Source organism: Pristiophorus japonicus, unplaced genomic scaffold (genome assembly GCF_044704955.1).
Source record: "Pristiophorus japonicus isolate sPriJap1 unplaced genomic scaffold, sPriJap1.hap1 HAP1_SCAFFOLD_272, whole genome shotgun sequence".
NCBI lineage: Eukaryota > Metazoa > Chordata > Chondrichthyes > Pristiophoridae > Pristiophorus > Pristiophorus japonicus.
Window position 1 is genome coordinate 205,001 of NW_027252472.1, and position 15,000 is coordinate 220,000.

Genomic DNA, 15,000 nt, shown 5'->3' on the forward strand with positions numbered 1-15,000 from the left:
CTCCCCCCGGGGACCCCCTCCCGTACACCCCTCCCCCCGGGGACCCCCTCCCGTACACCCCTCCCCTCGGGGACCCCCTCCCGTACACCCCTTCCCTCGGGGACCCTCTCTCGGACACCGCTCCCCCCGGGGACCCTCTCCCGTACACCCCTCCCCTCCCGGACCCCCTCCAGTACACCCCTCCCCTCGGGGACCCTCTCCCGTACACCCCTTCCCTCGGGGACCCTCTCTCGGACACCCCTCCCCCGTGGACCCTCTCTCGGACACCCCTCCCCTCCCGGACCCCCTCCAGTACACCCCTCCCCTCGGGGACCCTCTCCCGTACACCCCTTCCCTCGGGGACCCTCTCCCGTACACCCCTTCCCTCCCGGACCCTCTCTCGGACACCCCTTCCCTCCCGGACCCCCTCCACTGTCTGCTGGCCCTCCGGGACCCCCTCCCGTACCCCCCTCCCCTCGGAGACCCCCTCCCGTACCCCGCTCCCCTCGGAGAACCCCTCCCGTACCCCCCTCCCCTCGGAGACCCCCTCCCGTACACCCCTTCCCTCGGAAACCCTCTCTCGTACCCCGCTCCCCTCGGAGAACCCCTCCCGTACCCCCCTCCCCTCGGAGACCCCCTCCCGTACACCCCTTCCCTCGGAAACCCTCTCTCGTACACCCCTCCCCTCCCGTACAGCCCTCCCCTCGGAGACCCCCTCCCGTACCTCCCTCCCCTCCGGGACCCCCTCCCGTACCTCCCTCCCCTCCCGGACCCCCTCCCGTACCCCCCTTCCCTCCCGGACCCCCTCCACTGCCTGCTGCCCCTCCAGGACCCCCTACCGTACACCCCTCCCCTCGGAGACCCCCTCCCGTACCCCCCTTCCCTCCCGGAGCCCCTCCACTGCCTGCTGCCCCTCCGGGACCCCCTCCCGTACCTCCCTCCCCTCCCGGACCCCCTCCCGTACCCCCCTTCCCTCCCGGACCACCTCCACTGCCTGCTGCCCCTCCCGGACCCCCCGCGGGACCCCCGGCAGCCTCGAGCGGGGAGATTTTGCGGGTGGGGCTGGTGGAGGTGACACGCTGCCCCCCGAGACCCCCGCCGTTGCCCCGGACGTGGATACGCTGGTGCCACTGCAGGTAGTGCAGGCGGCTGAAGCTGAGCCCGCAGTGGGCGCACAGGTGCGGCTCGGGCTGCAGGTGAGTACGGCGATGGCGGGCGAGGCACTGGGGCCCCGGGAAGCGGCCCCCACACACCTCGCAGCGGTCGGTGGTCTCCCGGGCGTGGTTCAGCCGGTGCCGGCGGTGATTGTCGGCCGAGGCGAAGGTTTGGCCGCACAGGTCGCACTCCAGCGGGGGCTGGGCGGTGTGGCCCCTCTGGTGCCGGGCCAGGAAGGAGGCAATGGTGAAACGCTGGCCACACACGTCGCAGACAAACAGCCTCTCGCCTGCCTTCACCGGCTGGCGGGAGGCCGAGGCGATCGTGCGCACGTAGCTGGTCTGGGCGAAGGCGTGCTCGCCAGCGTGTATCCGCAGGTGTTGCTGCAGCGAGTGGGAGCGGCTGAAAGTGTTGCCACAGAAGGTGCAGGTGAAGGAGGGATCGGAGGAACGCTGGGCCGGGCTGGGCTCTCCGGCACGGAGCGTGGTGTCCACCGTCTCTCCGGCCTGGAGCGTGGTGTCCACCGTCTCTCCGGCCTGGAGCGTGGCGTCCATCCTCTCTCCGGCCTGGAGCGTGGCGTCCATCCTCTCTCCGGCCTGGAGCGTGGCGTCCACCGTCTCTCCGGCCTGGAGCGTGGTGTCCACCGTCTCTCCGGCACGGAGCGTCCCGTCCATCGTCTCTCCGGCCTGGAGCGTCCCGTCCATCGTCTCTCCGGCCTGGAGCGTGGCGTCCATCCTCTCTCCGGCCTGGAGCGTGGCGTCCATCCTCTCTCCGGCCTGGAGCGTGGCGTCCATCCTCTCTCTGGCCTGGAGCATGGCGTCCATCCTCTCTCCGGCCTGGAGCGTGGCGTCCATCCTCTCTCCGGCCTGGAGCGTGGCGTCCACCGTCTCTCCGGCCTGGAGCGTCCCGTCCATCGTCTCTCCGGCCTGGAGCGTGGCGTCCATCCTCTCTCCGGCCTGGAGCGTGGCGTCCACCGTCTCTCCGGCCTGGAGCGTCCCGTCCATCCTCTCTCCGGCCTGGAGCATGGCGTCCATCCTCTCTCCGGCCTGGAGCATGGCGTCCATCCTCTCTCCGGCCTGGAGCATGGCGTCCATCCTCTCTCCGGCCTGGAGCGTGGCGTCCATTGTCTCTCCGGCCTGGAGCGTGGCGTCCATCCTCTCTCCGGCCTGGAGCATGGCGTCCATCCTCTCTCCGGCCTGGAGCGTGGCGTCCATCCTCTCTCCGGCCTGGAGCGTGGCGTCCATCCTCTCTCCGGCTCTGGTCTCACGGTCAGCCTGTTGCGCCGAGAAAGGAAGAGAGAGAGACGTCAGTGAGAGCCTCACGGTAGATACGCCTTGCTGCTAATCCTCACACCACCCTCAACCTCCCTCCCTCCCTCCCTCCGTCCGTCCCACCCTCTCCTCCCCTGCCCCACCCCCCCCCTCCTGACCCTTCCCCTCCCCTCCCTCTCACAGCAAGCCAGGTCCTTCCTGTCCACTCTATCCAGGCCCCTCATCATTTTATACACCTCAATCAGGTCTCCCCTCAGCCTCCTCTGTTCCAAAGAAAACAACCCCAGCCTTTCCAGTTCTTCCTCATCGCTAAAGTTCTCCAGTCCCGGCAACATCCGGGTAAATCTCCTCTGTACCCTCTCCAGTGCAACATCCTGGTAAATCTCCTCTGTACCCTCTCTAGTGCAACATCCTGGTAAATCTCCTCTGTACCCTCTCGAGTGCAACATCCTGGTAAATCTCCTCTGTACCCTCTCCAGTGCAACATCCTGGTAAATCTCCTCTGTACCCTCTCCAGTGCAACATCCTGGTAAATCTCTCTGTACCCTCTCTAGTGCAACATCCTGGTAAATCTCCTCTGTACCCTCTCCAGTGCAACATCCTGGTAAATCTCCTCTGTACCCTCTCCAGTGCAACATCCTGGTAAATCTCTCTGTACCCTCTCCAGTGCAACATCCTGGTAAATCTCCTCTGTACCCTCTCCAGTGCAACATCCTGGTAAATCTCCTCTGTACCCTCTCCAGTGCAACATCCTGGTAAATCTCCTCTGTACCCTCTCTAGTGCAACATCCTGGTAAATCTCCTCTGTACCCTCTCTAGTGCAACATCCTGGTAAATCTCCTCTGTACCCTCTCCAGTGCAACATCCTGGTAAATCTCCTCTGTACCCTCTCCAGTGCAACATCCTGGTAAATCTCCTCTGTACCCTCTCCAGTGCAACATCCTGGTAAATCTCCTCTGTACCCTCTCCACTGCAACATCCTGGTAAATCTCCTCTGTACCCTCTCTAGTGCAACATCCTGGTAAATCTCCTCTGTACCCTCTCTAGTGCAACATCCTGGTCAATCTCCTCTGTACCCTCTCTAGTGCAACATCCTGGTAAATCTCCTCTGTACTCTCTCCAGTGCAACATCCTGGTAAATCTCCTCTGTACCCTCTCTAGTGCAACATCCTGGTAAATCTCCTCTGTACCCTCTCCAGTGCAACATCCTGGTAAATCTCCTCTGTACCCTCTCTAGTGCAACATCCTGGTAAATCTCCTCTGTACTATGCTTAAACAAAGGGGACTACAGTGGGATGAGGGCAGAGTTGGCTAAAGTAGACTGGGAACACAGACTAAATGGTGGCACAATTGAGGAACAGTGGAGGACTTTTAAGGAGCTCTTTCATAGTGCGCAACAAAAATATATTCCAGTGAAAAAGAAGGGCGGTAAAAGAAGGGATAACCAGCCGTGGATAACCAAGGAAACATAGAAACATAGAAAATAGGTGCAGGAGCAGGCCATTCAGCCCTTCTAGCCTGCACCGCCATTCAATGAGTTCATGGCTGAACATGAAACTTCAGTACCCCCTTCCTGCTTTCTCGCCATAACCCTTGATCCCCCGAGTAGTAAGGACTTCATCTAACTCCCTTTTGAATATATTTAGTGAATTCGCCTCAACTACTTTCGGTGGTAGAGAATTCCACAGGTTCACCACTCTCTGGGTGAAGAAGTTTCTCCTCATCTCGGTCCTAAATGGCTTACCCCTTATCCTCAGACTGTGACCCCTGGTTCTGGACTTCCCCAACATTGGGAACATTCTTCCTGCATCTAACCTGTCCAAACCCGTCAGAATTTTAAACGTTTCTATGAGATCCCCTCTCATTCTTCTGAACTCCAGTGAATATAAGCCCAGTTGATCCAGTCTTTCTTGATAGGTCAGTCCCGCCATCCCGGGAATCAGTCTGGTGAATCTTCGCTGCACTCCCTCAATAGCAAGAATGTCCTTCCTCAAGTTAGGAGACCAAAACTGTACACAATACTCCAGGTGTGGCCTCACCAAGGCCCTGTACAACTGTAACAATACCTCTCTGCCCCTATACTCAAATCCCCTCGCTATGAAGGCCAACGTGCCATTTGCTTTCTTAACCGCCTGCTGTACCTGCATGCTAACCTTCAATGACTGATGTAACATGACACCCAGGTCTCGTTGCACCTTCCCTTTTCCTAATCTGTCACCATTCAGATAATAGTCTGTCTCTCTGTTTTTACCACCAAAGTGGATAACCTCACATTTATCCACATTATACTTCATCTGCCATGCATTTGCCCACTCACCTAACCTATCCAAGTCACTCTGCAGCCTAATAGCATCCTCCTCGCAGCTCACACTGCCACCCAACTTAGTGTCATCCGCAAATTTGGAGATACTACATTTAATCCCCTCGTCTAAATCATTAATGTACAATGTAAACAGTTGGGGCCCCAGCACAAAACCTTGCGGTACCCCACTAGTCACTGCCTGCCATTCTGAAAAGTACCCATTTACTCCTACTCTTTGCTTCCTGTCTGACAACCAGTTCTCAATCCATGTCAGCACACTACCCCTAATCCCATGTGCTTTAACTTTGCACATTAATCTCTTGTGTGGGACCTTGTCGAAAGCCTTCTGAAAGTCCAAATATACCACATCAACTGGTTCTCCCTTGTCCACTCTACTGGAAACATCCTCAAAAAATTCCAGAAGATTTGTCAAGCATGATTTCCCTTTCACAAATCCATGCTGACTTGGACCTATCATGTCACCATTTTCCAGATGCACTGCTATGACATCCTTAATAATTGATTCCATCATTTTACCCACTACTGAGGTCAGGCTGACCGGTCTATAATTCCCTGTTTTCTCTCTCCCTCCTTTTTTAAAAGGTGGGGTTACATTGGCTACCCTCCACTCGATAGGAACTGATCCAGAGTCAATGGAATGTTGGAAAATGACTGTCAATGCATCCACTATTTCCAAGGCCACCTCCTTAAGTACTCTGGGATGCAGTCCATCAGGCCCTGGGGATTTATCGGCCTTCAATCCCATCAATTTCCCCAACACAATTTCCCGACTAATAAAGATTTCCCTCAGTTCCCCCTCCTTACTAGACCCTCTGACCCCTTTTATATCCGGAAGGTTGTTTGTATCCTCCTTAGTGAATACTGAACCAAAGTACTTGTTCAATTGGTCTGCCATTTCTTTGTTTCCCGTTATGACTTCCCCTGATTCTGACTGCAGGGGACCTACGTTTGTCTTTACTAACCTTTTTCTCTTTACATACCTATAGAAACTTTTGCAATCCGCCTTAATGTTCCCTGCAAGCTTCTTCTCGTACTCCATTTTCCCTGCCCTAATCAAACCCTTTGTCCTCCTCTGCCGAGTTCTAAATTTCTCCCAGTCCCCAGGTTCGCTGCTATTTCTGGCCAATTTGTATGCCATTTCCTTGGCTTTAATACTATCCCTGATTTCCCTAGATAGCCACGGTTGAGCCACCTTCCCTTTTTTATTTTTACGCCAGACAGGAATGTACAATTGTTGTAATTCATCCATGCGGTCTCTAAATGTCTGCCATTGCCCATCCACAGTCAACCCCCCAAGTATCATTCACTAATCTATCCTAGCCAATTCACGCCTCATACCTTCAAAGTTACCCTTCTTTAAGTTCTGAACCATGGTCTCTGAATTTACTGTTTCATTCTCCATCCTAATGCAGAATTCCACCATATTATGGTCACTCTTCCCCAAGGGGCCTCGCACAATGAGATTGGTAATTAATCCTCTCTCATTACACAACACCCAGTCTAAAATGGCCTCCCCCCTAGTTGGTTCCTCAACATATTGGTCTAGAAAACCATCCCTTATGCACTCCAGGAAATCCTCCTCCACCGTATTGCTTCCAGTTTGGCTAGCCCAATCTATGTGCATATTAAAGTCACCCATTATAACTGCTACACCTTTATTGCATGCACCCCTAATTTCCTGTTTGATGCCCTCCCCAACATCCTTATTACTGTTTGGAGGTCTGTACACAACTCCTACTAACGTTTTTTGCCCTTTGGTGTTCTGCAGCTCTACATCATCCAAGCTAATGTCTTTCCTAACTATTGCATTAATCTCCTCTTTAACCAGCAATGCTACCCCACCTCCTTTTCCTTTTATTCTATCCTTCCTGAATGTTGAATACCCCTGAATGTTGAGTTCCCAGCCCTGATCATCCTGGAGCCACGTCTCCGTAATCCCAATCACATCATATTTATTAACATCTATTTGCACAATTAATTCATCCACCTTATTGCGGATACTCCTTGCATTAAGACACAAAGCCTTCAGGCTTGTTTTTTTAACACCCTTTGTCCTTTTAGAATTTTGCTGTACAGTGACCCTTTTTGTTCTTTGCCTTGGGTTTCTCTGCCCTCCACTTTTCCTCATCTCCTTTCTGTCTTTTGCTTTTGCCTCCTTTTTGTTTCCCTCTGTCTCCCTGCATTGGTTCCCATCCCCCTGCCATATTAGTTTAAATCCTCCCCAACAGCACTAGCAAACACTCCCCCTAGGACATTGGTTCCGGTCCTGCCCAGGTGCAGACCGTCCGGTTTGTACTGGTCCCACCTCCCCCAGAACCGGTCCCAATGCAATAAAGGAGAGTATCAAATTAAAAACCAATGCATATAAGGTGGCCAAGGTTAGTGGGAAACTAGAGGATTGGGAAAATTTTAAGCAACAGTAAAGAATGACGAAAAAAGCAATAAAGAAAGGGAAGATAGATTAAGAAGGTAAACTTGCGCAAAACATAAAAACAGATAATAAAAGCTTTTACAGATATATAAAACGGAAAAGAGTGACTAAAGTAAATGTTGGTCCCTTAGAAAATGAGAAGGGGATTTAATAATGGGAAATGTGGCAATGGCTGAGACCTTAAACAATTATTTTGCTTCGGTCTTCACAGTGGAAGACACAAAAACCATGCCAGAAATTGCTGGTCACGGGAATGTGGGAAGGGAGGACCTTGAGACAATCACTATCACTCGGGGGGTAGTGCTGGACAGGCTAATGGGACTCAAGGTAGACAAGTTCCCTGGTCCTGATGAAATGCATCCCAGAGTATTAAAAGGGATGGCGGAAGTTATAGCAGATGCATTCGTTATAATCTACCAAAATTCTCTGGACTCTGGGGAGGTACCAGCGGATTGGAAAGCAGCTAATGTAATGCCTCTGTTTAAAAAAGGGGGCAGACAAAAGGCAGGTAACTATAGGCCGGTTAGTTTAACATCTGTAGTGGGGAAAATGCTTGAAACTATCATTAAGGAAGAAATAGCGGGACATCTAGATAGGAATAGTGCAATCAAGCAGACGCAACATGTATTCATGAAGGGGAAATCATGTTTAACTAATTTACTGGAATTCTTTGAGGATATAATGAGCATGGTGGATAGAGGTGTACTGATGGATGTGGTGTATTTAGATTTCCAAAAGGCATTCGATAAAGTGCCACACAAAAGGTTACTGCAGAAGATAAAGGTACGCGGAGTCAGAGGAAATGTATTAGCATGGATCGAGAATTGGCTGGCTAACAGAAAGCAGAGAGACGGGATAAATGGGTCCTTTTCGGGTTGGAAATCGGTGGTTAGTGGTGTGCCACAGGGATCGGTGCTGGGACCTCAACTGTTTACAATATACATAGATGACCTGGAAGAGGGGACAGAGTGTAGTGTAACAAAAGTTGCAGATGACACAAAGATTAGCGGGAAAGCGGGTTGTGTAGAGGACTCAGAGAGGCTGCAAAGAGATTTAGATAGGTTAACCGAATGGCTAAGGTTTGGCAGATGGAATACAATGTCGGAAAATGTGAGGTCATCCACCTTGGGGGAAAAAAACAGTAAAAGGGAATATTATTTGAATGGGGAGAAATTACAACATGCTGCAGTGCAGAGGGACCTGGGGGTCCTTGTGCATGAATCCCAAAAAGTTAGTTTGCAGGTGCAGCAGGTAATCAGGAAGGCGAATGGGATGTTGGCCTTCATTACGAGAGGGATGGAGTACAGAAGCAGGGAGGTCTTGCTGCAACTGTATAGGGTATTGGTGAGGCCGCACCTGGAGTACTGCGTGCAGTTTTGGTCACCTTACTTAAGGAAGGATATACTGGCTTTGGAGGGGATACAGAGACGATTCACTCGGCTGATTCCGGAGGTGAGGGGGTTATCTTATGATGATAGATTGAGTAGACTGGGTCTTTACTCCTTGGAGTTCAGAAGGATGAGGGGTGATCTTATAGAAACATTTAAAATCATGAAAGGGAGAGGCAAGATCGAGGCAGAGAGGTTGTTCCCACTGGTCGGGGAGACTAGAACTCGGGGGGCACAGCCTCAAAATACGGGGGAGCCAATTTAAAACCGAGTTGAGAAGGAATTTCTTCTCCCAGAGGGTTGTGAATCTGTGGAATTCTCTGCCCAAGGAAGCAGTTGAGGCTAGCTCATTGAATGTATTCAAATCACAGATAGATAGATTTTTAAGCAATAAGGGAATTAAGGGTTACGGGGAGCGGGCGGGTAAGTGGAGCTGAGTCCATGGCCAGATCAGCCATGATCTTGTTGAATGGCGGAGCAGGCTCGAGGGGCTAGATGGCCTACTCCTGTTCCTAATTCTTATGTTCTTATGTAAATCTCCTCTGTACCCTCTCCAGTGCAACATCCTGGTAAATCTCCTCTGTACCCTCTCTAGTGCAACATCCTGGTAAATCTCCTCTGTACCCTCTCTAGTGCAACATCCTGGTAAATCTCCTCTGTACCCTCTCCAGTGCAACATCCTGGTAAATCTCCTCTGCAACCTCTCCAGTGCAATCACATCTTTCCTGTAATGTGGTAACCAGAACTGTGCACGCAGTACTCCAGCTGTGGCCTGACCAGTGTTGTATACAGTTCGAGCCTGCTCTTGCGTTCTACGCCTCGGCCAATACAGGCAAGCGTTCCGTGTGCCTTCTTAACCACCTGGCCTGCTACTTACAGGGATCTGTGGATCTGCACTCCAAGGTCCCGCTACACTTCTCAGTGTCTGACCATTTAATGAGTATTCCCTCGCCTTGTTAGCCCTCCCCAAATGCGTCACCTCACACTTCCCCGGATTGAATTCCATTTGCCACTGTTCTGCTCTCGCAAGAATTTCGAGCGGGAGTTCCCCACACGGCCTCTCGAGCCTGGTCCGATGTTCAACAAGACCAGCGGCCGATCTTACACGTCAACTCCACTTTCCCAACCTGATCACTTCAATCCCCCAAAACATCTTATCGATCTTGGTCTTGAATATGACCACCATCGGCAGACCCTGGGAATCGAGGGAGACTCGCTCCCACTCCAACACGAGTTCTCGGGGTGACTGAACAGTCCAATACGGGAACCACAGACCCTGTCACAGGGTGGGACAGAGAGACGTTGAGGGAAAGGGGAAGGGTGGGACAGATAGACGTTGAGGGAAGGGGAGGGTGGGACAGATAGACGTTGAGGGAAGGGGAGGGTGGGACAGAGAGACATTGAGGGAAAGGGGGAGGGTGGGACTGGTTTGCCGCACGCTCCTTCCGCTGCCTGCGTGCTCGCAATTGGCGACGAGACTCGAGGTGCTCAGCGCCCTCCCGGATGCACTTCCTCCATTTAGGGCGGACTGGTCTTTGGGCCCAGGGACTCCCAGGTGTCGGTGGGGGATGTTGCACTTTATCAGGGGAGGGGTGTGTCCCTTGTAACGTTCCCTCTGCCCACCTTTGGCCCGTTTGCCCGTGAAGGAGTTCCGAGTAGAGCGCTCGCTTTGGGGAGTCTCGTGTCTGGGGGGGGGGGACGTGCGGACAATGTGGCCCTGCCCAGCGGAGCTGGTCGAGTGTGTGGTCAGTGCTTCGATGCTGGGGATGTCGGGCCTGGTCGAGGACGCCAACGTTGGTGCGTCTGTCCTCCCCGGGGGATTTGCGGGATCTTGCGGAGACAGCGACTTGAATATACTCAACGACTGAGCCTTCACAGCCCTCTGGGGCAGAGAACTTCAAAGATGGTAGAGGCAGTAAGACTCGCCACATTTAAAAGTTCCTTGGGTGTGCAGATTGAAGTGGCGTAACCTGCAGACCGAGGCCACGCACCGAGAGCGGGAAAGTGGGTTTAGGCTTGGGTAGCTCTTGGTTGGCCGGTGTGGACACGATGGGCCAAAATGGTGCTCAGTTGAGCCAAGGGCGGACACGGCGATATTGCGAAGCAGGAAATGGATGTCCTACGGATACGAGGCAGGAAGTTTAATTCGTGATTAAACTTGGTCAGCCTTGGACAGTGGCCGGAGAGTGAGATCGCATCAGTGAGTGGACAACAACATGGCAAATGGAATATAATGTGGAGGAATTTAAAACTGAGATGAGGAGGAATTTCTTCTCTCGGAGGGTTGTAAATCTGTGGAACTCGCTGCCTCAGAGAGCTGTGGAAGCCGGGACATTGAATATATTTAAGACAGAGATAGACAGTTCCTTAACCAATAAGGGGGCGGGCAGGGAAGTGGAGCTGGGTCCATGATCGGATCAGGCCACGGTCGTATTAAATGGCGGAGCAGGGCTCGAGGGGCCGAATGGCCGGCTCCTGCTCCTGTTTTCTACACGAATCGCTGAAAGTCAACATGCAGGTTCAGCAAGCAATTAAGAAAGCAAATGGTATGTTGGCCGTTATTACGAGAGGATTTGAGTCGAGGAGTAAAGACGTCTGACTGCGATTAAAACAGGCCCTGCTGAGACTGCACTGGGAGTATTGTGCACAGTTCTGCTCTCCACGTACTTGGGTTACAGCGTGTGGGCCCCGACCTGCGACACACATCAGCGGCAGGTCGGGGCCAGAAACGGAGCGGCGTGCGGCCCAGGGAGTAGCGTGGAGGCGTGCGACGACAAGGTACAGCGTGAGCTGGTGCACGCGGGCGATGACAGCGAAGTGACGTCAGCACGGTCCAGGTCAGTGATTGGAGCGTGGGCAAGGTACAGGCAGGAGCGGCGAGAGGTTGTAGAGGGACGTGATCGGGGGCCCAGGGGAGGCGAGAGATCGGGCCCCCAGGGGACAGCACGGGCCCAGCCCACACTGTGCGATATGTGAGCGCACTGGGTCCGTGCAGCAGAGCAGGTCTCCAGTGGTCCTGGTTAACCCTTGCCCCTGGACCAAGACCTCGCTCTGTCAAGCCCCGTGTGGTGGCTGGTGTACAACAGGTGACCTAACGTTAAATTAATCCACCCACAGGCATCTTCCACCCTTCGGGATGTGGTTCGGGATCCGGAATATTAGGTCCTTCATTCAAACATCTGTGAACTCAACCCATTTTTGGCGAGTGATCCTCGTTTCGAGGGTCCGTCGCCGATGATGATGGTCAAAACACACGGAATAACTGATACCCGGGAGTGAGTTACAGGCTGGAATCTAATCGAGGGATTCGGGGGGTTTATATATAGAATAACAGATACCCGGGAGTGAGTTACAGGCTGGAATCTAATCGAGGGGTTCGGGGGGTTTATATATTGAATAACAGATACCCGGGAGTGAGTTACAGGCTGGAATCTAATCGAGGGGTTCAGGGGGTTTATATATAGAATAACAGATACCCGGGAGTGAGTTACAGGCTGGAATCTAATCGAGGGGTTCGGGGGGTTTATATATAGAATAACAGATACCCGGGAGTGAGTTACAGGCTGGAATCTAATCGAGGGGTTCGGGGGGTTTATATATTGAATAACAGATACCCGGGAGTGAGTTACAGGCTGGAATCTAATCGAGGGGTTCGGGGGGTTTATATACAGAATAACAGATACCCGGGAGTGAGTTCCAGGCTGGAATCTAATCGAGGTGTTCGGGGGTTTATATATAGAATAACAGATACCCAGGAGTGAGTTACAGGCTGGAATCTAATCGAGGGATTCGGGGGGTTTATATATAGAATAACAGATACCCGGGAGTGAGTTACAGGCTGGAATCTAATCGAGGGGTTCGGGGGGTTTATATATTGAATAACAGATACCCGGGAGTGAGTTACAGGCTGGAATCTAATCGAGGGGTTCAGGGGGTTTATATATAGAATAACAGATACCCGGGAGTGAGTTACAGGCTGGAATCTAATCGAGGGGTTCGGGGGGTTTATATATAGAATAACAGATACCCGGGAGTGAGTTTACAGGCTGGAATCTAATCGAGGGATTCGGGGGGTTTATATATAGAATAACAGATACCCGGGAGTGAGTTACAGGCTGGAATCTAATCGAGGGGTTCGGGGGGTTTATATACAGAATAACAGATACCCGGGAGTGAGTTACAGGCTGGAATCTAATCGAGGTGTTCGGGGGTTTATATATAGAATAACAGATACCCAGGAGTGAGTTACAGGCTGGAATCTAATCGAGGGATTCGGGGGGTTTATATATAGAATAACAGATACCTGGGAGTGAGTTATCGGCTGAAATCGAATAGAAGGGTTCGGTGGGTTTATATATAGAATAACAGATACCCGGGAGTGAGTTACAGGCTGGAATCTAATCGAGGGGTTCGGGGGTTTTATATATAGAATAACAGATACCCCGGGAGTGAGTTACAGGCTGGAATCTAATCGAGGGGTTCGGGTGGTTTATATATAGAATAACTGAAACCCGGGAGTGAGTTACAGGCTGGAATCTAATCGAGGGGTTCGGGGGTTTATATATCGAGTAACAGATACCCGGGAGTGAGTTACCAGCTGAAATCTAATCAAGGGGTTCAGGGGGGTTTATATATAGAATAACAGATACCCGGGAGTGAGTTACAGGCTGGAATCTAATCGAGGGGTTCGGGGGGTTTATATATAGAATAACAGATACCCGGGAGTGAGTTACAGGCTGGAATCTAATCGAGGGGTTCGGGGGGTTTATATTTGGATAACAGATACCCGGGAGTGAGTTACAGGCTGGAATCTAATCGAGGGGTTCGGGGGGGTTATATATAGAATAACAGATACCCGGGAGTGAGTTACAGGCTGGAATCTAATCGAGGGGTTCAGGGGGGTTTATATACAGAATAACTGATACCCGGGAGTGAGTTACAGGCTGGAATCTAATTGAGGGGTTCGGGGGGTTTATATATAGAATAACAGATACCCCGGGAGTGAGTTACAGGCTGGAATCTAATCGAGGGGTTCGAGGGGGGTTTATATATAGAATAACAGATACCCAGGAGTGAGTTACAGGCTGGAATCTAATCGAGGGGTTCAGGGGGTTTATACAATAAATAACAGATACCCGGGAGTGAGTTACAGGCTGGAATCTAATCGAGGCGTTCGGGGGGTTTATACATAGAATAACAGATACCCGGGAGTGAGTTACAGGCTAGAATCTAACCGAGGGGTTCGGGGGGTTTAAATATAGAATAACAGATACCCAGGAGTGAGTTACAGGCTGGAATCTAATCGAGGTGTTCGGGGTTTATATATAGAATAACAGATACCCAGGAGTGAGTTACAGGCTGGAATCTAATCGAGGGATTCGGGGGGTTTATATATAGAATAACAGATACCTGGGAGTGAGTTATCGGCTGAAATCGAATAGAAGGGTTCGGTGGGTTTATATATAGAATAACAGATACCCAGGAGTGAGTTACAGGCTGGAATCTAATCGAGGGGTTCGGGGGTTTTATATATAGAATAACAGATACCCCGGGAGTGAGTTACAGGCTGGAATCTAATCGAGGGGTTCGGGTGGTTTATATATAGAATAACTGAAACCCGGGAGTGAGTTACAGGCTGGAATCTAATCGAGGGGTTCGGGGGTTTATATATCGAGTAACAGATACCCGGGAGTGAGTTACCAGCTGAAATCTAATCAAGGGGTTCAGGGGGGTTTATATATAGAATAACAGATACCCTTGAGTGAGTTATAGGCTGCAATCTAATCGAGGGGTTCGGGGTGTTTATATATAGAATAACAGATACCCGGGAGTGAGTTACAGGCTGGAATCTAATCGAGGGGTTCGGGGGGTTTATATTTGGATAACAGATACCCGGGAGTGAGTTACAGGCTGGAATCTAATCGAGGGGTTCGGGGGGGTTATATATAGAATAACAGATACCCGGGAGTGAGTTACAGGCTGGAATCTAATCGAGGGGTTCAGGGGGGTTTATATACAGAATAACTGATACCCGGGAGTGAGTTACAGGCTGGAATCTAATCGAGGTGTTCAGTGGGGTTTATATACAGAATAACTGATACCCGGGAGTGAGTTACAGGCTGGAATCTAATCGAGGGGTTCGGGGGGTTTATATATAGAATAACAGATATCCCGGGAGTGAGTTACAGGCTGGAATCTAATCGAGGGGTTCGAGGGGGGTTTATATATAGAATAACAGATACCCAGGAGTGAGTTACAGGCTGGAATCTAATCGAGGGGTTCAGGGGGTTTATATATAGAATAACAGATACCCGGGAGTGAGTTACAGGCTGGAATCTAATCGAGGGGTTCGAGGGGGATTTATATATAGAATAACAGATACCCAGGAGTGAGTTATAGGCTGGAATCTAATCGAGGCGTTCGGGGGGTTTATACATAGAATAACAGATACCC

General features: G+C 51.6%; 1 protein-coding gene across 1 annotated transcript in view; it reads right to left on the minus strand.

Moving 5' to 3' along the window:
- The window catches only part of LOC139247548 (zinc finger protein 324B-like), a 22,446-nt gene that overhangs the window by 1,998 nt on the left and 5,448 nt on the right, over positions 1-15,000 (minus strand). Inside the window, exon 2 of the mRNA XM_070871656.1 lies at positions 944-2,408. Coding sequence (XP_070727757.1) covers positions 944-2,378 — 1,435 coding nt within the window. The 5' untranslated portion in view covers positions 2,379-2,408. The remainder of the gene's footprint in view (positions 1-943; positions 2,409-15,000) is intronic.